The following is a 23,431-nucleotide window of genomic DNA, read 5'->3' on the forward strand; positions in this document are numbered from 1 at the left end:
TTTTAATGGTCCCCCCTTCCTCAAATTTCGGAAAAATTTTTACATTTTCGAAACTTAACTAAACGCATTTTTTTGTAGACTTCGAGCTCTAGAACACAAATCCGGTCTCGGTTCTTTGACAACTGCAACCGTTTTTTCAGAATCGACCGTTGAAATATCGAAATTTTTGAAATCTTCAAAAATTCGAATGTCGTACCGATTTTTTCGAAAATGTTGCTTCCTGACCATCAACATGCTATATTTTTGGAATCAGCGTGTCGAGATCTACGTCCCTGATTTTTTTCATAATTTTTATACAATTTTTTTAAAATTGAAATTTTTTAATGGTCCCCCCTTATTCAAATTTCGCAAAAATTTTGACATTTTCGAAACTTAACTAAACACATTTTGTTCTGGACTTCGAGCTCTAGAGCTCAAATCCGGTGTCGGTTCCTTGATAACTCCAACCGTTTTTCCAGAATCGACAGTTGAAATATCGAAATTTTTGAAATCTTCAAAAATTCGAATGTCGTACCGATTTTTTTGAAAATGTTGCTTCCTGACCATCAACATGCTATATTTTTGGAATCAGCGTGTTGAGATCTACGTCCTTGGGTTTTTTCATAATTTTTAGACAACTTTTTTAAAATTGAAATTTTTTAATGGTCCCCCCTTCTTCAAATTTTGGACAAATTTTGACATTTTCGAAACTTAACTAAACACATTTTGTTGTGGACTTCGAGCTCTAGAGCTCAAATCCGGTCTCGGTTCTTTGATAACTCCAACCGTTTTTCCAGAATCGACAGTTGAAATATCGAAATTTTTGAAAGCTTCAAAAATTCGAATGTCGTACCGATTTTTTCGAAAATGTCGCTTCGTTACCATCAACATGCTATATTTTTGGAATCAGCGTGTTGAGATCTACGTCCTTGGATTTTTTCATAATTTTTAGACAACTTTTATAAAATTGAAATTTTTTAATGGTCCCCCCTTCCTCAAATTTCGGAAAAATTTTGACATTTTCGAAACTTAACTAAACGAATTTTTTTGTAGACTTCGAGCTCTAGAACTCAAATCCGGTCTCGGTTCTTTGACAACTGCAACCGTTTTTTCAGAATCGACCGTTGAAATATCGAAATTTTTTAAATTTTCAAAAATTCGCATTTCGTACGGATTTTTTCGAAAATGTTGCTTCCTGACCATCAACATGCTATATTTTTGGAATCAGCGTGTTGAGATCTCCGTCCTTGGATTTTTTCATAATTTTTAGACAACTTTTTTTAAATTGAAATTTTTTAATGGTCCCCCCTTCTTCAAATTTCGGAAAAATTTTGACATTTTCGAAAGATAACTAAAAACATTTTGTTGTAGACTTCGAGCTCTAGAGCTCAAATCCGGTCTCGGTTCTTTGATAACTCCAACCGTTTTTCCAGAATCGACAGTTGAAATATCGAAATTTTTGAAATCTTCAAAAATTCGAATGTCGTACCGATTTTTTCGAAAATGTTGCTTCCTGACCATCAACATGCTATATTTTTGGAATCAGCGTGTTGAGATCTCCGTCCTTGGATTTTTTCATAATTTTTAGACAACTTTTTTTAAATTGAAATTTTTTAGTGGTCCCCCCTTCTTCAAATTTCGGAAAAATTTTGACATTTTCGAAAGATAACTAAAAACATTTTGTTGTAGACTTCGAGCTCTAGAGCTCAAATCCGGTCTCGGTTCTTTGATAACTCCAACCGTTTTTCCAGAATCGACAGTTGAAATATCGAAATTTTTGAAATTTTCAAAAATTCGCATTTCGTACGGATTTTTTCGAAAATGTTGCTTCGTGACCATCAACATGCTATATTTTTGGAATCGGCGTGTTGCGATCTACGTCCTTGGATATTTTCATAATTTTTAGACAACTTTTTTTAAATTGAAATTTTTTAATGGTCCCCCTTCTTCAAATTTCGGAAAAATTTTGACATTTTCGAAACTTAACTAAACACATTTTGTTGTAGACTTCGAGCTCTAGAGCTCAAATCCGGTGTAGGTTCCTTGATAACTCCAACCGTTTTTCCAGAATCGACAGTTGAGATATCGAAATTTTTGAAATCTTCAAAAATTCGAATGTCGTACCGATTTTTTCGAAAATGTTGCTTCCTGACCATCAACATGCTATATTTTTGGAATCGGCGTGTTGAGATCTAACTCCCTGGATTTTTTCATAATTTTTAGACAACTTTTTTAAAATTGAAATTTTTCAATGGTCCCCCCTTATTCAAATTTCGGGAAAATTTTCACATTTTCGAAACTTAACGAAACACATTTTGTTGTAGACTTCGAGCTCTAGAGCTCAAATCCGGTCTCGGTTCTTTGATAACTCCATCCGTTTTTCCAGAATCGACAGTTGAAATATCGAAATTTTTGAAATCTTCAAAAATTCGAATGTCGTACCGATTTTTTCGAAAATGTCGCTTCGTGACCATCAACATCATATATTTTTGGAATCAGCGAGTTGATTTACGTCCCTGAATTTTTTCATAGTGTGTGGACAACTTTTTTAAAAGTGAAATTTTTCCCAATGGTCCCCCCTTCTTCAAATTTCGGCCAATGTTTCTTCGATAATTGCAACCGTTCTGAATTACAAAATCAGCATTGCAGTAACATTATTATTGGGACATAAAATACTCTGTGAAACATCGCCAGTCCTAATAATTTCCAATCATAGGAATTCTCGTTTTTTAATGTCAATGATTTCGCGTAGAGAGCGTTTTTCTAACCTCAAATATTTCTTGTTTTGATTTTTTGTTTTGATTGAGTGCGACGTATTTATTCGCCCAGGGTGAGAAAAATACGTACTTTTGCATAATAGGAATGTGCTTAACGACTTAGAAAATACAGGATTGTTCTTGGAATATTCAAAGTGGGTTCCAGTTAGATTTTCCAACGATTGCAAAATTTGCCAATACATGGAAAACCACATCAAACGCCAGTGCTCATCCTTAATGCCTTTTAATTGTGGGAAAGCCAATATTGAAATTTATTACTGCCGAGACTGTAAATTCGAAAGCGAGCTAAGACTCCTCTTGAAGACACACATTGAAAAATATCATGTTAAAGCCGAACCCCAGGAGGACTACACCATCCAAACGTACTTTTGCAAAAGGTGTAACTTCGAGACACACTTTTCCATGAAGTGGCTTCAACACATAAATAAATGTATGGGAAAAATCGGACACATAACCATTTATGAATGTAAAGAGTGCCCATTTAAAGCTAAGTACCGATCTACGTTGCAACGTCACGTATTAATACACCACTTAGATGAACAAAGCATCACCTGGCATGAGTGTAAAGAGTGCCAGTATAAAACTAAATACAAACTACATTTAAGCCGACACATAACTTCCCAGCACTCGGATGAACAAAGCATTAAATGGTACCAGTGCCAGAATTGCTCATTCAGAACTAAATACGAACAGTCGTACTACAGACACCGAAGTGTGTTCCATTTAGCCGACCACCATATTAAATGGTACGAGTGCAAACAGTGCCCCTTTAAAGCACGACACAAAGTCAACCTAAAAACTCACGTAAACGCGCACCATTCAAACGAACAGGATATTAAATGGTACGAGTGTAAACAGTGCCCTTTTAAAACTAAACTAAGTGCCACTTTAAAATACCACATACTCTCGCAGCATTTGGACGAACGGGACATTAAATGGTACGAGTGTAAAGAGTGCCCATACAGAGCTAAACAAAAAGCAGCTTTAAAGAATCACGTAGTTGCACGACACTTGAACGAGCAGGATATTAAATGGTATGAATGTGAAAAGTGCCCGTTCAGGGCTAAACAGAAAGGGAATTTAAAGCAGCACGTGAATGCGCACCATTTGGATAAAGAGGAGATTAAGTGGTACGAGTGCAACAAGTGTCCTTACAAAGCCAAATTAAAAAGGACGTTGAAAAGTCACGTGGATGCGTGCCATTTGGACGAGCGAGATATAAAGTGGTACGAATGTACAATGTGCCCTTTTAAAAGTAAACGGAATTTTAATTTGAAAAGTCACATAAATACGCACCACTTGGACGAAAACGAGATTACGTGGTATGAGTGTGAAAAGTGTTTATACAAAACTAAACATCGGTATAATTTGAAGTCGCATAAGTGTGGAGTGGTGAAGTGATCAGGGTGTGGGTTGGTGGAAAAATGGCCATAGAAATTCCAGCCAGTCAACAAGACTTGTGAACGTTTGAAATTAACAGTATTACTAGCGTTACTAATTATTATTAAAAGTTTTCGTTGTGTGCTATTTTATTAATTAGTACATAGAAATTTATTTATAATATTTTAGGTCTTTTTTTATTGTCGTAAGGCAAGAAATAAAAGCGTCAAATTCAAAGATTTTCTATTTTAGAGAGTAAGATTGTTTGCAAGAAAAAAATTAAGTTACAGATTTACTTGTAATTAAAATGTTATACAACAACTGAAATTATACATTTTTTTTGTAGATACATACATATTTTAATATTCACATTTTTTCAATTTGTGGATTTCTCAGTTTCCAGATTTACAATTTTTCGACTTGTAATTAAAAAGCGAAAAATTGAAAAATCGAATCATTTTAAAATAATTGTAAAATCAAAAAATTGCAACACTGAAAAACGAAAAATTCAAAAATTGCAAAATCGAAAATCCGAACTACCAAAAAAAAAAAATTGAAAAATTGAAAATACGAAAATTCGACAACACAAAAAATTAAAAACACAAAAAATTATAAAACCAAAACATCAAAAAATAGAAAATTGAAAAAAAAAAACGACAATGGACAATGAAAAATCATGAATTTGAAAAATCGAAAAATTAAAACTGTGAAACTAAAAAGTCGAAAATATAAAAAATCAAAAAAATAAAAAACTGAAAAACTGCAAAATTGTGAAATTGAAAAGACGAAAAAATGAAAAATTTCCTACAACGAAAACTTGAAAATTTAAAAGAGAACTCGAACAAATGAAATGAAAAGCCGAAAAATTAAAAACCTACAAACTGAAAACCAGAAAATGGAAAAATGAAAAAACCTTCAAATCGTAAAATCAAAATTTCTGTATTGAAAAATTTTGTTTTTTCAAAAAGAATTTAAAAACTACAAAATTGAAAAACCGAAAAATGGTGAAATCTAAAAATTGAAATTCGAGAAACTAAAAAACTGACACGAAAAATTGAAAAGTTGATAATTCTAAATTCGAAAAATTGAAAAATCAAAATCAAAAAAATTTAAAGCTTGAATGCGAAAGTTTGTAAAGTCGGAAAATTAAAAACACGAAAAATTAAAATTGAGAAACTGAAAAGTCGAAAAAGTGAAAAATCTAAAAATTGAAATCGAAAAACTGAAATCCAAAAACACAAGTCGAAAAAGTGAAATCGAGAAACCGAAGTTGAGAAACTGAAGTCAAGAAATTGAAGTCGAGAAACTGAAGTCTAAAAATTAAAAATTTAAAAACTGAAACAATAAAATGAAAACATGAAATACATATTAAAATATCTAGAGCTTGAAAAATTTAAAAATTAAGAGAAAAAAATGAAAATATCCAAAACTTGTAAAATTAGAAATTTCTAAATTGAAGAACAATAAATTCAAAAGTTTCAAATTGAAAAAACAAAAAACTGTGAATCAAAAAATTGAAAAATTCAAAATTTAAATCGAAAATTTGAAAATTTAAAATTGAAAGTGGAATACATATAGGATATCTAGAAATTAAAAAAAAATTAAAATATAAAATTTGGAAAACGAATTATAAAATCATAACATTGAAAAATTGAAAAACGACAAACTGAAATATTGCAAAATTCAAAACTTCAAAAAATGAAAAATTCAAATTTTAAAATTGAAAACTCGAAAAAATATAACGAAAAATTGAAAAATTTCTGAAATCAAAAAACTGAAAAATCGAAAAATGAAAAATCTAGAAAATGAAATAAATTTGAAAATGCGAAAAATTCGAATATTTAGAAATTTTTGACGTAAATCAAATGTCACTGTCAATCATGTCAGTTTTGACAACAGTAAGTAACCTGGAGTGACAGGTGTACCAATTTCAAGCAAAATTCATTCATACCAACTGAAACAGTACTTGTTGACCACGGTGTATTTGTCACCACACTGACCCAAAAAAGCACTGTATATTGTACAAGTTTTGTGTCTTTTGTCTCAATAAAAATCCTGAATTTGTATTTTTTCTAGACGTTGTATCATTATTTTCAAAATTTATAGACACCAGCGAGTAATAGTAAACTGCCTGACTGTTTTTTGACAAACATATTTACCATATGAAGGCCATGAAATTTACTTTTAAACAACAAAAAAAAAGATGAGCGATAACTTTACGATAATCTTAAAATATTGGCAAAATTTCAGAGCAGTCGGTTTTGTAGTTTTTAACTTAAATTGCGAAATGTTTTACAATATTGATTTTTCCAAAAATCTAGATGTTTGAGATAATAAAAAGAAATTAATAAACTATATAAAAAACACATTAAAATTTAAGTTGGATTGATTTTGCAAAATTTTGAAATTACACTGTTAATAAAATACACTGGAGAGTCCAACGTTATCACATCAAAGAGAAAATGTCGACGAGTTTCAATGTTGTCGGTTATTCCTTCTCTTGAGCCCCTGATTACGTTACGCCACTGGCACAAGTGACAACGGAAGTGGCTGTCTCACTGTGTACACTGGAAGTTGAGAAGAATCCCCAACAATGATTCATCATTGCACCATAAATTTTCTATTTACTTTACCAAATATTAAAAAATGGTAAAAAGTTTATCAAAATTATAAACTGTTCTTAAAAACATGTTGACGCGGTAAAAAGTTTGAACTGACAAGTCAAAAGCAGTACCAACTTCCGTCTGAATCACAGCGAAAAGTCACCCAAGCGAGTAACTTTTAAGTTCGGTCGTCATGAAAATTAGTAATAAAATCTTCTTTAGTCGTCGTTGTTTAAAGAATTTGATTACGTGCCCCGCAACCCCCGAATTCTTCACTGTCCAATTGTTAAAAGACTCTCCATTGACTCACCACGTCTGCCTAAAACATGGCCGCCGCGTTTTCGTAATTTTGACATCGTGACGGGTCAAGTAATTTCAAATAATTTTCTATTTTCTTGAAATAATTTGTTATAATTTCTTAGCAATCTCAGCCAAGCCAGGTAATTTGCGAAAAAAGTGAAATAGTAAAGTGACACCCCTTCAAAAACCGTCCTTTCAAGGTTCGCCCAATTATCAGTTCCTGCATAGACACTCCGCATTAGTCACTAATTACATCGAATAATTCCATGTTCACACCACCATCGCACTCCCCGAACCACCGCCCGCCTCCCACTTTCCCCTACCTTCTTTGTTTGACAATTGTTATTGTTTACAGCCAAAAAATGTCAGCTGGACCTTACAACTACTCCTACATTTTCAAGTACATAATAATCGGAGACATGGGGGTGGGCAAGTCCTGCCTCCTCCACCAGTTCACCGAGAAGAAGTGTAAGTTCTCGCCCCCAAAACCCCCTCGAAGCTCACTCGTTTGTTGTAGTCATGGCCGATTGCCCCCACACGATCGGAGTGGAGTTCGGCACTCGCATCATCGAAGTGTCCGGCCAGAAAATCAAACTGCAGATCTGGGACACCGCGGGGCAGGAGCGGTTTAGGGCGGTAACGCGGTCGTACTATCGGGGGGCTGCCGGGGCGCTCATGGTCTACGACATCACGCGCCGGTCCACCTACAACCACCTGAGCAGCTGGCTGACAGACACGAGGAATCTGACTAATCCTAGTACGGTTATTTTCCTTATCGGGAATAAGTGTGATTTAGAGGGACAGAGGGATGTTACTTATGAGGAGGCTAGCAAGTTTGCGGAAGAGAACGGGCTGATGTTTGTGGAGGCCAGCGCTAAAACGTAAGTAAATGAAGGATGGGTTGGAATTCTGTTGAGCGTAATCATGGGTGAAGGGTTTTCAATGATTTGCATGACTGATATGGTCGATGTGTTTATATTTTTAATTTGTGTCGTGGCATTGCCTGGAATATTAGTAGATTAAAATGAGCATATTGCGGTTGTAAAGTAGTTGTTGTGCTCGTTTTATGTACGTTGTGTAATTGTAAACAATATTTAATGTTTTGTTGATTCATGGCAGTGTTTACAGTTACTAGTAGACTGTGTGTCTGACTTCCTTTGGATTTAACATTTTTTTGTCATTTGTATCAGTGTACATAGCACATATTAAAATAAGTATTCAAAGATTCAAGAATCAAGTGGAGCTAGCGTGGATTTTCTTTTCACTAATTAAAAGACGAGGACATTAAAAATAGGCAATTAAATTCAATTTAACGGACCACAATTGAAATGATTGAATGGAAATCGATAAATTATTAAAATCGTACCGTTAAATTGAGAAAATATAGCGACAATTGGGTGTCGCAGTAAAACATGTTGACAAAAAAAAAATATTTTTTTTAAATAAAATCCGAGCTCTAGTAATTATTGATCTCGTTTTTATATTTAGAAAAATGCGTAATAACTGATTAGATGTGCGTCTTTGAATATGGTAGGGATAACAAATATTGATTCGGTGAATCGTTGCAAATACGGTGACTATTAATGATTGAAGCAAATTTTTATGTTGGTAATTCTGAATTATTGGCAGCTGAATGTCAGTTCACAGTTGTTAATTTTGACGTGTTGGGAAGATGGCACTACTGACGTGGTGTCATAAATGTCTAAGTCAGATGTGCCCAGTTTCAACATATTTTTAGAGGAAAATGGTTCAGCTGATGAGAAAATGAATGTCTTGTTTAGTTTTTCATTTCTATCGAAAAAAAAGTTGTCTAGTTGGCCATGAAATTTATTTCGACAGTTATTTGACCGCAGCTGTCAAACTGAACAAGGAACGTGTTGCTTACATTGACACTTATTGTCAACCTTCTAACCTCATTTAACCTTCCCCCATCTTTTCCTTGAAGTTCGAAAAATTACCTCACACCCAAAGTTTACACTGGAGACTGTCAAGCTTGGGAACAGGTCGCCAGTTTTGATTTTCGGAAGTGTTGCCAACCCCAGAAAATCACTACTTTTAGAAGAAAACGTCAAGTTTAACGTTTAATTTTATTTGGGTTTTCCCAACGATTTTTTTTCAATTTTGAATCATTTGTAATTTTTGAATTTATTATTTTTCAATTTATCGATTTGTCAAATTTTCGATTATTAATATTTTTTTTTGGAATTTTTGTGTTTTAAAATTTTCTGTTTTACAGTTTCTAGACTTTTAATTTTTTGACTTTTCATTTCAATTTTTCGAGCTCTCTTTTAAATTTTCAAGTTCTCGATTCTGAGCTTTTGAATTTTTTTATTTTTGTTTGTTCAATTTTACAATTTTGTAATTTTAAAATTTTTTATTTTGGCTTTTCAATTTTTAGTTTTTGAATTTTTCGTTTCTTCATTTTTGTTTTTTCAGTTTTTGATTTTTCATTTTCTCGATTTTCCAATTTTTAGATCTTAATTTTTCAATTTTGCTCTTTTTCGAATTTGAAATTATGTATTTAACTTTTCAATTTTTTCATGATTTCAGTTTTTCGATTTTTTAGTTTTAAATGTTCAAATTTTCGATTTCACAATTTTTCGTTTCCTCGATTTTGCAATTTTTTCGATTTACCCGTGTGACAATTTTTAGGTATTTTAATTTTTCGTATTTTCAATTTATCAATTTGTCAATTTTTCCATTATTAATTTCTCTTTTTTAATTTTTCGTTTTCTTAATTTTTCTGTTTTAGAGTTTCTAGATTTTTAATTTTTCGACTTTTCTTTTCAATTTTTTTAACTCTCTTTTAAATCTTCAAGTTTCCGATTTTTAACTTTTAAATTTTTCGATGTTTAGTTTTTTGAATTTTTCGATTTTTGGTTTTTATTTTTCATTTCCTTGATTTTTCAATTGCTAGATACATATCTTAATTTTTCGTGTTTTCAATTTTTCCATTCTTGAGTTTGTAGATTTTTTATTTTTCGCTTTTCTCAATGTGGCAATTTTAATTTTTTTTTTTTTGTTTTTCAATTAGGCAATTTTTTGATTTCGCAATTTTAAGTTTTCGATTTTTCCATGTAATAATTTTTAGATATTTAAATTTATGGCATTTTCATTTTATTCGTTTTTCAAATTTTAGGTTTTTAATTTCTCTTTTTTAAATTTTTCAATTTTTTATTTTTATATTTTAAAATTTTCACTTCCTAGATGCATATTTTACTTTTTCGTGTTTTCAATTTTTCTTTTTTTCAGTTCCTAGATTTTTAATTTTTCGACCTTTTTTTTTCGAGTTCTCTTTTAAATTGTCAATTTTTCGGTTGTTCAGTTTTACTTTTTTGAATTTTTGGTTTATTCAATTTTGTTTTTTCAGTTTTTGATTCTTCAATTTCTCAATTTGTGAATTTGTAGATTTTTCAATTTCTAGAAACATACACATCTTGATTTTTTGTGTTTTCAGTTTTTTTGTTTGTAGATTTTTAATTTTTTAACTTCTTTCTATTTTTCAAGTCATTTTCAATTTCAAAATTTTTTTTTTCAATTTTGTAATTTTTGAATTTATTGCTTTTCAATTTAGAAATTTTTGATTTTACAATTTGAAATGTTTTCGATTTTTAGATACTTTAATTTTTCGTATTTTCGTTTTATCGATTTGTCAAATTTTCGATTATTAATTCCTTTTCTTTTTAATTTTTAGCTTTTTCAATGTCTCTTCTTTTAATTTTTCGACCTTCATTTAATTTTTTCGAGTTTTAAACTATCATGTCTTCGGTTTTGAAGTTTAGAATTTTTCAAGTTTTAGTTTGTTCGGTGTTACGATTTTGCCATTTTTAAATTTGTTTTTTTACTTTTCATATCCTCTATTTTTGAATTTGTAGATTTTTCAATTTCTAGATACATATTTTAATATTGACGTCACCAACGTAATGAAAGGAATGAATAAATAAATTGTAATTTGTCTTCATTAAAGCAATTCGTGGTGCATTTAGGTCCGCTAAAATTTGCCGAGTAATCAGTAATCAGTTTTAGGAAAAGCTGAGAAAAAACAAAATCATCGGTGCGGTTTCCGCTGAGTGTACGTTTCGTGGAAACGCGCGACGAAGTGGTTTAATGGAGTTGTTTGTCTCTTTTCAGAGGCGACAACGTCGAAGAAGCATTCCTTGAAACGGCCAAGAAAATCTACCAAAGCATCCAGGATGGTCGGCTCGACTTGAACGCAGCGGAATCCGGTGTACAACACAAGCCTTCACAACCGGGTCGTAACAATCTCAGCAACGACCAACAAGCGAATAAAGATAATTGCGCCTGCTAGTTATTTTACCCCGGTCGGGTACAATTTTCAAAAGATTTTTTCAACCTTTTAGGAATAATTTTATTTTTAATACTTTTGTGAAGTCTCACATACTATAGTCCGAAATAATTTATTATTCTTAAAATAATAATTATCGCGATTATTTAAGTTAAAGTAAAGCACATATTAAAAGGATATGAAAATGAACGTTTGTATCAAGTGGATGTAGCTTTAGTATTTTTCTTTGTCTTTTTTTTTATGACACATCAACACTGGTTTTGTTATGTAACGGTAAGAATAAGAAGCGAAATATTGCGGGAATTAGTCACTTAGTCAGGCACGGTTATGTAATAAAGATATACGACAGAAATGTTGTTAAACTGTAGATTAAAAAATTAAAGATGTATTTCTAAGCAGTGTTGTCATCTTTATGGACGAAGAAGTTCTAATAAAAAGTTGGATTCCGCTCCCTAGTATGTATACAGCGTAGATCTTTGTGTTTATGATAATAGCAAATAATTTTGTTTTTTTTTTTTTATATACTCTCTGTGGGGGGAAAAAGATCGAGTTACGGCGTAACTTTATTTTTTCAACAATATTGAAAATGTTTGCTTCTTCTCACTATTTTAAAGATGATGATTCCAAATTGTTGCAACGTTATTTTTTAGTGATGTATCTTTGTATGTGATGTATTTATTAATGAAACATATATATATAAAAAATAATATAGATATAAGTTGATGCATTTTGTATTATTTTAATGTTATGTATTAATAATACAATTTTCTCTTATGTTTTATGTGATTTGTTACGGAAATTGCGTCCCCAAGTAACTTTTGTTATCTGATTTTTTTAAATACATGCTACAAGTTGGATTTTATTTGTGTGTGAATATTTTGCTTTTCGCTGTACACGAACCCGGCGCTTCCACCTTTTCATTTTTAATTTATATTTAGTCATTTAGATAAAAAATAATTAGGTTCCGTGTTGTCGACATACATGTCTTTAATGAAATCATTTTTAAATTGCAGTTACAATGAAGGAGGTGAAATAAGACAACGTTCCAAAGTAAAAATAAGTTGTTGAGTATTTGTATTATGAAAATGATTTATATTAATGCACAGCAAATTTGTAATCAGTAAGTGATTAAAAATGTTTTTGAATTATCTTTGTATTGCACGAAATAACGATCACTTGCGTCATTATCATTATCCATTGTTTGTGCTAAGTATATTTTAAATCACAATGGTGGAGAAATGAGAAAGGATGCCTAAGGATAATAATGTGTGTTACATATAACTTTTTGCAATTTAAAAAAGGATGATTTTCGTTTTTTCGCATGAATACACCATTTATTATCAATTTCTCGATTTTCCAATTTTTTTATTTTATTTTCTACTTTTCGATGTTTCAGTGTTATCATTTTTCGATTTTCCAATTTTTAATTTTTTCGATTTTCCAATTTTTTGTTGCATTAATTTTGTGATTTTTATTTTTTTCATTTTTCAATTTCTCGATTTTAATTTTCCAATTGTTCGATGTTTTGGTGTTAAAATTCTTCGTTTTTTCAATTTCTGGAAATTTTAATTTTTCCTTTTTTAGGTTTCCAATTTCTCGATTTTTGTTCTTTCAATTTTCCCCTTAATTTTTTTCTAATTTAATTTAATTTGGAAAAATTAGTTTGCTGAAACATCGAACCAACGAATTTTTTTTTAATTTCTCAATATATATATATTTTTTTAAAATTCTTGATTTTTAATTTGTCAATTTCTAGATTCTAATTTTCCAATTTTTGTATGTCAGACTGGCGACAGCTTTTTAATTTTACTATTTCTCACTTTTTCAAATTATCTCAATTATTCCATTTTTCCATTTTTTTTGCAGTTTTTCTGCTTACAATTTTTCGAGTTTTCAAAAGTTCCGGTGATTCCAGAAAATCTAAAAATTCCGGATAGTAAGAGACTTTAGATATACGTACCAGCAATTCCGGATATTCTGGTATTCTAGAGATTCCAGAGATTCTGAAAATCTCAAAACGTGAAGATTTCAAAAAATTTGCACACTTTGAATTTTACGAAGATTCTGAAGAATATAAAAAGGTTCCAAGGATTTCGAAGCCTCCAGAAATTCTAGGAATTATAAAAATTCGAAATATTTTGAAGACTCTGAAAATTGCAAAAGATTCTGACATGAAGACTGAAGGTTCCCGAGATTCTAAAGATTATAAAGATTCCAAAAAGTCCAATAATTTCGGATATTCCGAGACTAGAGATTTCAGAGATTCAAAAGGCTCTGAAGTTTCTAAAAATCTGAATATTCTGAAGATTTCGAAGATTCTAAAAGTCCAAAATATTCTGAAGATTATGACTGCGAAAAAAATCTGAAACATTGAAAATTCCACAGCTTCCGGAAATTCCCAAATTTCTTAATATGCCGAGATTCTATAAATTCCAAAGGTTCCGAGATTCCAGAGATTCTAAAGATTCTAAAAATTTCGAAGATTATGGGTTCGAGGAATCCGAAGATTTCAGAAAGATTCCGGAAATTTTAAAGATTCTAACATTCTGAAGATCCTCAAGATTCTGAAGGTTCAGAGGATTCTGGAGATTTTGAAGAGCCCGAGGATTTTGAAGACTGAGGATTCCAAAAAATTTGAAAATTTTGAAGATTTCGTGGATTCAACGGTTAGAGAAATTCCAAAAATTCCCGATATTCCGAGAAGAGAAATTCTAGAGATTGTCAAGATTCAAAAGATTGTGGAGATTCTAAACATTCTGAATGAGGACAGTGGAAATTCTGAAGATTCTGAACAAAGATATTGAAGTTTCCAAAGATTCAAAAAATTCTGAAGATTCAGAAAATACTGAAAATTATACTGATTCCAAAGTTTCCAGAGAGAAAGATTCTGAATATTTGGAAGACTGAAGATTCCAAAAAATTTGAAAACTTTGAATATTCCGAAAATTCTGAAGAAACTAGAGATTCCAAACATTTCATAGAATTCAAAGTTTACAGATTTTCTAGGAATTCTAAAGATTCCATGAAGCCGTGAACCCTCTTTACTGTAGACTAACCTATTTATTATTGCTATGACACCGTTCAGATAATTTTTTATTTTGTTTGGTTGTAAAAGATGAACACAATGATGATACATTATATTAACTTTGAAGTTTTGTCAATTTTGTTTCCGCATTGTAACAATTTATTATTGTTACTTATACATAGGCAACCAATAATTCAGATAAGATGATGATTCGATAACCTACATTAGTTTCCGTACCCGTGTTTGGAATAATTTTACCATAATATTTTGTATTTCTTGCCATTGATGCATTAAGGATTGGTTCCACTTTACTTTTATGTTTTTAATTCCTTCAACTATAATTACAAATCCCAAATAATCAATTTCTTGTTTAAAAAATTCACATTTATTTTTGTGTAAAATAAAACGTGGTGACTTCAATATAGAAAAAGTTTCCCTCAAGTAACTCAAATGTTCTTCAAAATCTTTAACACTTACTAAAGTATCATCTAAAAATTTCTTTGTAGAGATGTCTTTAATGAAATCATTTTTAAATTACAGTTAAATGAGTGGAGAGAAATGGGACAATAATGTTCTAAAGTAAAAATAAGTCGTTTGTGAATAATTATATTGAATAATTTCTTAAGTACACAACAAATCATTAAGTAACTCATTAAAAAAGACGTTAATTACCATAATGCTGTAGCACGAAAGCTGCAATAATGATTATCTACATCATTATCCATTTGCTGATTGAGTAAAGTGATATTTTATGCCCTAGGAGAATAAAAAAGTGCACTTTTTATGCTGGAACAACTAGGTATGTGACCATCAATGACATTTGACCATAGGTAAATTGAAAATTATTGTGTAAGACCGCTAGCACTGATCTAATTTTTTATGTAAGCCATTAATGATTATAAAAGATCCTACTTCAAATTAGTTTTGAGATTTTGTGAATTTCTTACAAATATCGAGAATAATCAAACCTTTTTTGTTTGCAGTCTCATAGATAGGCAACCAGTAATTCAGATTTGATGATCTGATACATACATACATTAATTTCCGCACCTTATAACTACAAGTTTTGTTATATATCCCATAGTTTAGAAAATGTTTATAGCTACTGATACAATCGAATACGTTGCCCGGGCGCTCTAAAATAACGAAACTGCATTTATTGTGTGCATCAATGTATATAGATATTTCTCACCGCTAGACCTAGTCCATAGTTTAAACAATAATTTGCTGAAAACTTGATTTTGCGATCTCTAGCCAAGTGCACCAAGAAAATTAAGTACATTCTTTTGTTTGACTCACTGAAGTTGTACCAGTTGATTTTGATCGCTTCTGACAACAGTTCCTCAAACTGAGAAAATGTTTAATGGTGGAAGTGAAGAACGATTCACTTACGATATTTTCCAAAGATTGACTGGACCACATCAAACCACATAAACCACTAACCGTTCCTACTGACATCACTGTGACGCGCATGTAGGACAAAATATTTCCCTAAAAATTTACTTTGAAGGACAAGGTACGTAAACTTTCAAAAAAGATACTTACAAATATTATGTTCAGCGCAACACTCACACACAAGAGATATCCTGTCAACATAAAAATGATTACGGCGTTGCTAAGCTGAGTATATTTGTTGGCCGTAAACCTGAAATATTTCAGTAATTTATTATAAGTCGCAAGCTCGTGACAAGTGTTGCTTACAGTACGAAGTCTTTGAATCTTTTGAAGCAAAAAATTAATCTCTTTCGAGTTTCTTCTTGATAGCTTTCATCGTAGAATAATTTATCCTCTCTCTTGGTTCCAGCAACATCCGTCAAATTTTCTATGTGGTTTATAAGAATCATCAGTTGATACCTTATGTGCTGGGTGAAGTACATTAACTGAAATTGGTGTACGAAGAACAGATAACCAATTATAGGAAAAGTTGATTTGTAGACAAAAGTCAAAATTGTGGATTTATCGGCGCAATAATCCTCGAAAAATCTAAACGGGAAGAAATATTCATTATCCCTCGCTTCAGATTTGAGAAAGTAATACAAGCCCACCACAACTACAATCAAATTTGCAATGCAGTGAACGTGAATAAAAATTATCTCCTTTCGTATTTCTTTGTAAGTTTTTCTAGTCGCTTTATTGAGAACCCAGAGAGGTAATTCTCCTGGGATGTTGTCAATTACTTTTCCTTGAAATAACAGCATCAAAATTACAGTCCCGATCTAAAATTATTTTAAGAAAGCAGGTCATCAGTGGAATGCATATAAAGTAGTAATAATAGTGTAAATCAACACCAGAATCATTTTAAAAAATTGAGCGTCGTATCACGAAGGACTGACTAGGTTATTATTCGTTAACTTTGCACCTATTGGGGATGAATTAATTTTTGTTAGCTTTATTCGCGGGTTGAATCTGGTGTTAACTATGCACATATCGTACGTTAAATTGGCAGATACACACGTAAAAATATTCGAGAAATACCGGAGAATAGCCAAAAATCTCCTGAGGGGTTAGATGGTGGGTGAAAAAATATCCAGTTATGATGGTCATGGTGGTGTGTATGAGGAAAACTATCCATAACGCCGCTTTTACAATTTTATTTTGGAAAATATCAGACGAAATAAGTTTTACGAAACGTAGACAGTCCCCTGTAATATTCCGTTTATTTTATATTATATGTTTGGAAATGTTAAATGAATATAGTACCTTTCATGAATTTCACTTGATGGTATGGCAGCATCGTGCAAACGACTGGTTCAAATCTAGGTTGATGGTATAATTTAATTTAGTTCTAATGGTGGAGATCATTACAGGATTCGATTAAAAATGTATGGTTGGAAAAGTACAAGGTGACTTCAGGTGAACATTAATTTCATCGGTTGTTAATTGTTTATTAAGATATTTGTCAATATAAAGTGCTTCAACAATTACTGTGAATTTACGGTGAAAAAAAATCTAAATTCAAATCTAACGTGTTGGGAGGATGAAGAGAACGACCCAGTTTTTTATCCATCAAGTCCCAGATATGTTCGATTGGATTTAAATCAGGTGACCGCGGCGGCCAGGGCAAAAGGTTGACGTTATGTTCGGTTAGAGATATAAGGGCGAGCATTATCTTGTTGGGAAATTACTTCTGGAAGGTCTTAATTTTAAGATTAGTCACGGATATTACGTTATCTAGTATATAAATTGTTTCATATTCATTTTTATTAAATATAGTTGCTATGTATAAACAAGAAGAAAATAAAAAGTAAAAGTAAACCGGAAGTTCAATCGCACCAAGGTAAACTAAAATATGAAACCATGTATCACTTACGAAAATTTTAAATTATAATAACATTTAAAGCTTATGATCTGTCTGAAATAGTAAATAGAAACAAGCTTCGATATAGTACGACCTCAATAGAGAAAAATACTTCCAGAAAAACTGAATGTTTGGTGTGGTATTATTGGTTATCATAATTTTTTTATTAATGAGAATTTAAATTCTGAGCGATACTTATACATACTTACCGGCAGAAACTATTCGGTTTCAACAAGAGGGTGCTCCACCCCATTTTGGAGGTCAAGTGCGAAGGTACTTAAGGCAGACACACATTTCCAAAATATATGAGAAATAACCCAAAACCTAAAAATCTCTGGAGCTCCCTTTTTAATTTTTGAAAATTGCTACTAGTTTATTAAAAAAAAAAAACACTAAAATTTCATATCGCATTTTGCAGGAAGGTTTTGAAGTATTTTGATCTGAAAATTAGGTCATCTTGTAGAGAATTTTATTACGAATGGAGCTATGAAGACTCCGAAAATTGCAAAGATTCTGACAATTCTTAAGATTCTAAAGGAGCCAAAGATTCTAAAAATTCTGAGTGTTTCGTGTAATAAATCTGAAGACTGAAGATTCCGGAGATTTTAAAGATTATACAAATTCCAAGGGTTCCAGAGAATCTAGAAATTTCATAAATTCCGGATATTCCAGGACATTCCAAAAATTCCAATAATTTCGAATATTCCGAGACTCTAGAGATTCCAGAGATTCAAAAGCTTCTAAAATTTCTAAAAATGTGAAGATTTCGAAAATTCTAAAGGTTCTAAAGATTTCGAAGATTCTAAAGGTTCTAAAGATTCTGAAGATTGTGAATACTACAAAGGCTGAAGATTCTAAAAAATGTCAACACTGAAAATTCTAAAGATGCTGAAGATTATAAAGATTTCGAAGGTTCTAGAGCTTTCAGAAATTTCTAAAGTTCTGAATATTCCGGGATTCTAGAAATTCCAAAGATTCCAGATATTCCGAGATTCCAGGGATTGTTTGGAATAATTTTACCATAATATTTTGTATTTCTTGCCATTGATGCATTAAGGATTGGTTCCACTTTACTTTTATGTTTTTAATTCCTTCAACTATAATTACAAATCCCAAATAATCAATTTCTTGTTTAAAAAATTCACATTTATTTTTGTGTAAAATAAAACGTGGTGACTTCAATATAGAAAAAGTTTCCCTCAAGTAACTCAAATGTTCTTCAAAATCTTTAACACTTACTAAAGTATCATCTAAAAATTTCTTTGTAGAGATGTCTTTAATGAAATCATTTTTAAATTACAGTTAAATGAGTGGAGAGAAATGGGACAATAATGTTCCAAAGTAAAAATAAGTCGTTTGTGATAATTATATTGAATGATTTATTAAGGACACAACAAATCATTAAGTAACCCATTAAAAAAGACGTTAATTACCATAATGCTGTAGCACGAAAGCTGCAATAATGATTATCTACTTCATTATCCATTTGCTGATTGAGTAAAGTGATATTTTATGGCCTAGGAGAATAAAAAAGTGCAATAAGTTTTTGCAATTTTTTCAAAAAAGTGCACTTTTTATGCTGGAACAACTAGGTATGTGACCATCAATGACATTTGACCATAGGTAAATTGAAAATTATTGTGTAAGACCGCTAGCACTGATCTAATTTTTTATGTAAGCCATTAATGATTATAAAAGATCCTACTTCAAATTAGTTTTGTGAATTTCTTACAAATATCGAGAATAATCATACCTTTTTTGTTTGCAGTCTCATAGATAGGCAACCAGTAATTAAGATTTGATGATCTGATACATACATACATTAATTTCCGCACCTTATAACTACAAGTTTTGTTATATATCCCATAGTTTAGAAAATGTTTATAGCTACTGATACAATCGAATACGTTGCCCGGGCGCTCTAAAATAACAAAACTGCATTTATTGTCTGCATTAATGTATATAGATATTTCTCACCGCTAGACCTAGTCCATAGTTTAAACAATAATTTGCTGAAAACTTGATTTTGCGATCTCTAGCCAAGTGCACCAAGAAAATTAAGTACATTCTTTTGTTTGACTCACTGAAATTGTACCAGTTGATTTTGATCGCTTCTGACAACAGTTCCTCAAACTGAGAAAATGTTTAATGGTGGAAGTGAAGAACGATTCACTTACGATATTTTCCAAAGATTGACTGGACCACATCAAACCAGCTAAACCACTAACCGTTCCTACTGACATCACTGTGACGCGCATGTAAGACAAAATATTTCCCTAAAAATTTACTTTGAAGGACAAGATACTTAAACTTTCAAAAAAGATACTTACAAATATTATGTTCAGCGCAACACTCACACACAAGAGATATCCTGTCAACATAAAAATGATTACGGCATTGCTGAGCTGAGCATATTTGTTGGCCGTAAACCTGAAATATTTCAGCAATTTATTAAAAGTCGCAAGCTCGTGACAAGTGTTGCTTACAGCACGAAGTCTTTGAATCTTTTGAAGCAAAAAATTAATCTCTTTCGAATTTCTTCTTGATAGCTTTCATCGTAGAATAATTTATCCTCTCTCTTGGTTCCAGCAACATCCGTCAAATTTTCTATGTGGTTTATAAGAATCATCAGTTGATACCTTATGTGCTGGGTGAAGTACATTAACTGAAATTGGTGTACGAAGAACAGATAACCAATTATAGGAAAAGTTGATTTGTAGACAAAAGTCAAAATTGTGGATTTATCGGCGCAATAATCCTCGAAAAATCTGAACGGGAAGAAATATTCATTATCCCTCGCTTCAGATTTGAGAAAGTAATACAAGCCCACCACAACTACAATCAAATTTGCAATGCAGTGAACGTGAATAAAAATTATCTCCTTTCGTATTTCTTTGCAAGTTTTTCTAGTCGCTTTATTGAGAACCCAGAGAGGTAATTCTCCTGGGATGTTGTCAATTACTTTTCCTTGAAATAACAGTATCAAAATTACAGTCCCGATCTAAAATTATTTTAAGAAAGCAGGTCATCAGTGGAATGCATATAAAGTAGTAATAATAATGTAAATCAACACCAGAATCATTTTAAAAAATTGAGCGTCGTATCACGAAGGACTGACTTGGTTATTATTCGTTAACTTTACACCTAGTGGGGATGAATTAATTTTTGTTAGCTTTATTCGCGGGTTGAATCTGGTGTTAACTATGCACATATCGTACGTTAAATTGGCAGATACCCACGTAAAAATATTCGAGAAATACCGGAGAATAGCCAAAAATCTCCTGAGGGGTTAGATGGTGGGTGAAAAAATATCCAGTTATGATGGTCATGGTGGTGTGTATGAGGAAAACTATCCATAACGTAGCTTTTACAATTTTGTTTTGGAAAATATCAGACGAAATAAGTTTTACGAAACGTAGACAGTCCCCTGTAATATTCCGTTTATTTTATATTATATGTTTGGAAATGTTAAATCAATATAGTACCTTTCATGAATTTCACTTGATGGTATGGCAGCATCGTGCAAACGACTGGTTCAAATCTAGGTTGATGGTATAATTTAATTTAGTTCTAATGGTGGAGATCATTACAGGATTCGATTAAAAATGTATGGTTGGAAAAGTGCAAGGTGACTTTAGGTGAACATTAGTTTCCTCGGTTGTTAATTGTTTATTAAGATATTTGTCATTATAAAGTGCTTCAACAATTATCGTAAATTTACGATGAAAAAAAATTTAAATTGAAATTAATATGTTGGATGAAGAGAACGACGCAGTCTTTTATCCGTCATGTCCCATAGTTGTTCGATTCGATTTAAATCAGGTGACCGCGGCGGCCGGGTATCTTGCTGGGAAATTACTTTTTGAATTTTCAATTTTAAAATTAGTCACGGATATTACGTTATCTAGTATATAAATAGTTTCATATTCATTTGTATTAAAAATAGTTGCTATGTAAAAACAATAAGAAAATAAAAAGTAAAAGTAAAACAGGAAGTTAAACTAAAAGATGAAACCATGTATCACTTATGAAAATTTTAAATTTTAATAACATTTAAAGCTTATGATCTGTTTGAAATAGTAAATAGAAACAAGCTTCTATCTAGTGCGACGTCAATAGACAAACAAATACTTCCAGAAAAACTGAATGTTGGATGAGGTATTATTGGTTACCACAATTTGGTCCTTTTTTTATTAATGGGAATTTAAATTCTTAAGGCAGAACCACACATTTCCAAAATATATGAGAAATAATCCAAAACCTAAAAATCTCTGAAGCCCCCTTTATAATTTTTGAAAATTGCTACGAGTTTATTTAAAAAAAATAAAACACTAAAATTTAATATCGGATTTTGCAGGAAGGTTTTGAGGTATTTTGATCTGAAAATTAGGTCATCTTGTAGAGAATTTTATTACGAATGGAGCTATGAAGACTCTGAAAATTGCAAAGATTCTAACAGTTCTTAAGATTCTAAAGGAGCCAAAGATTCTAAAAATTCTGAGTGTTTCGTGTAATAAATCTGAAGACTGAAGATTACGGAGATTCTAAAGATTATACAAATTCCAAGGGTTCTAGAGAATCCAGAAATTTCATAAATTCCAGACATTCCAGGACTCTAGACATTCCAAACATTCCAATAATTTCTAATATTTCGAGACTCTAGAGATTCCAGAGATTCAAAAGCTTCTAAAATTTCTAAAAATGTGAAGATTTCGAAGATTCTAAAGGTTCTGAAGATTCTGAATACTACAAAGGCTGAAGATTTCAAAAAGTCTGAACACTTGGAAAATTGTAAAGACTCTGAAGGTTATAAAGATTTCGAAGGTTCTGGAGCTTCCAGAAATTTCTAAAGTTCTGAATATTCCGAGATTCTAGAAATTCCAAAGATTCCAGATATTCCGAGATTCCAGGGATTCTAAAGATTGTAAAAATTTTAACGATTCTCAAATTTCTAAAGAGTCTAGAGAGCCTGAAGATTCTGAATAGTTCGATGACTGAAGATTCCAAAAAATTTGAAAACTCCGAAGATTTCGAAGAAGGTTCCAGAGATTCCAGAGATATAAAAAATTTCGGATATTCCGAGATTTTTAAAATTCTGAAAATTATAAATTTTAGAAAGACTCCAACAATTTCGAATATTATAATGAGTTCGAAGAATCCAAGAATTTCGGAAAATGAAGCAATTCTCGAAATTCCCAAATTCTAGACCAAAAGATCTAACGACCCTGAAGATTTTGAAAAATCTGAACTCATTTGAAAGATTTTAAATTTTCGAAAGATTCCGGAAATTTGAGAGATTCTGAAGATCCCCAAGATTGAGTATTTCGAAGATTGACGATTCCAAAAAAATTTGAAAACTTTGAAGATTTCGAGGATTCCAACGGTTCCAGAAACTCCAAAAATTTTGGAAATTCCGAGATTAGGAATTGTCAAGATTCTGGAGATTCTAAAGATTTTTAACGAAGGTACTGAAAATTCTGAAGATTATGAACAAAGATATTGAAGAATCTAAAGTTTAAAAAAATTCTGGAGATTGTAATGATCCCAAAGTTTCCAGAGATTTCAGAAATTTCTAAAGTTCCGTACATGCTGAGGCTCTACGGATACCAGAAATTCCAAAGATTCCGGATATTTCGAGATTCTAAAGATTTTAAAGGTTATAAAGATTCTGAAGATTCTGAATATTTGGAAGACTGAAGATTCTAGAAAATCTGAAAACTTCGTAGATTCCGAAGAATTTAAAGAATATAAAGATAGTCTTAG

At 31.4% G+C, this 23,431-nt stretch overlaps 3 protein-coding genes across 8 annotated transcripts; 2 read left to right on the forward strand and 1 right to left on the reverse strand.

Annotated features, from left to right (window-relative positions):
- The first annotated feature begins 2,936 nt into the window (after positions 1 to 2,936).
- Positions 2,937 to 4,157, forward strand: LOC135130746 (zinc finger protein 711-like). Its single transcript, XM_064058165.1, has one exon. The coding sequence runs from the start codon at positions 2,937 to 2,939 to the stop codon at positions 4,155 to 4,157; it is 1,221 nt and encodes a 406-aa protein (XP_063914235.1).
- Positions 4,158 to 7,036: 2,879 nt separating this feature from the next.
- LOC135130952 (ras-related protein Rab-14) lies at positions 7,037 to 12,207 on the forward strand. 3 transcript variants are annotated; one of them, XM_064058434.1, is made up of 5 exons: positions 7,037 to 7,108; positions 7,162 to 7,179; positions 7,395 to 7,507; positions 7,557 to 7,920; positions 11,171 to 12,207. In XM_064058434.1, the coding sequence occupies exons 3-5, from the start codon at positions 7,402 to 7,404 to the stop codon at positions 11,346 to 11,348; spliced, it is 648 nt and encodes a 215-aa protein (XP_063914504.1). In that variant the 5' UTR covers positions 7,037 to 7,108; positions 7,162 to 7,179; positions 7,395 to 7,401; the 3' UTR covers positions 11,349 to 12,207. The 3 variants fall into 3 exon arrangements, with proteins under 3 accessions (XP_063914504.1, XP_063914503.1, XP_063914502.1); XM_064058433.1 differs by having other exon boundaries at positions 7,049 to 7,239; XM_064058432.1 differs by having other exon boundaries at positions 7,050 to 7,179.
- Positions 12,208 to 15,058: 2,851 nt separating this feature from the next.
- LOC135130923 (uncharacterized) lies at positions 15,059 to 20,993 on the reverse strand. Of its 4 annotated transcripts, XM_064058390.1 has the most exons (10): positions 20,908 to 20,993; positions 20,155 to 20,669; positions 19,999 to 20,098; positions 19,846 to 19,944; positions 19,646 to 19,801; positions 16,072 to 16,250; positions 15,916 to 16,015; positions 15,763 to 15,861; positions 15,563 to 15,718; positions 15,059 to 15,506 (listed from the first exon to the last, which is right to left on the reverse strand). In XM_064058390.1, exons 2-10 carry the CDS (start codon positions 20,328 to 20,330, stop codon positions 15,456 to 15,458), a joined length of 1,116 nt encoding a protein of 371 aa, XP_063914460.1. In that variant the 5' UTR covers positions 20,331 to 20,669; positions 20,908 to 20,993; the 3' UTR covers positions 15,059 to 15,455. The 4 variants fall into 4 exon arrangements, with proteins under 4 accessions (XP_063914460.1, XP_063914458.1, XP_063914457.1 ...); XM_064058388.1 differs by lacking the exons at positions 19,846 to 19,944; positions 19,999 to 20,098; positions 20,155 to 20,669; positions 20,908 to 20,993 and adding exons at positions 16,825 to 17,012; positions 17,071 to 17,126; positions 19,422 to 19,589 and having other exon boundaries at positions 16,072 to 16,586; positions 19,646 to 19,736; XM_064058387.1 differs by lacking the exons at positions 19,846 to 19,944; positions 19,999 to 20,098; positions 20,155 to 20,669; positions 20,908 to 20,993 and adding exons at positions 16,825 to 17,012; positions 17,071 to 17,506; positions 19,422 to 19,589 and having other exon boundaries at positions 16,072 to 16,586; positions 19,646 to 19,736.
- Positions 20,994 to 23,431: the final 2,438 nt, after the last annotated feature.

The sequence above is a fragment of the Zophobas morio genome, unplaced genomic scaffold (assembly GCF_036711695.1).
Source record: "Zophobas morio isolate AGI-343-1 ecotype UQ-CSIRO unplaced genomic scaffold, CSIRO_AGI_Zmor_V1 ptg000018l, whole genome shotgun sequence".
NCBI classification, from domain to species: domain Eukaryota; kingdom Metazoa; phylum Arthropoda; class Insecta; order Coleoptera; family Tenebrionidae; genus Zophobas; species Zophobas morio.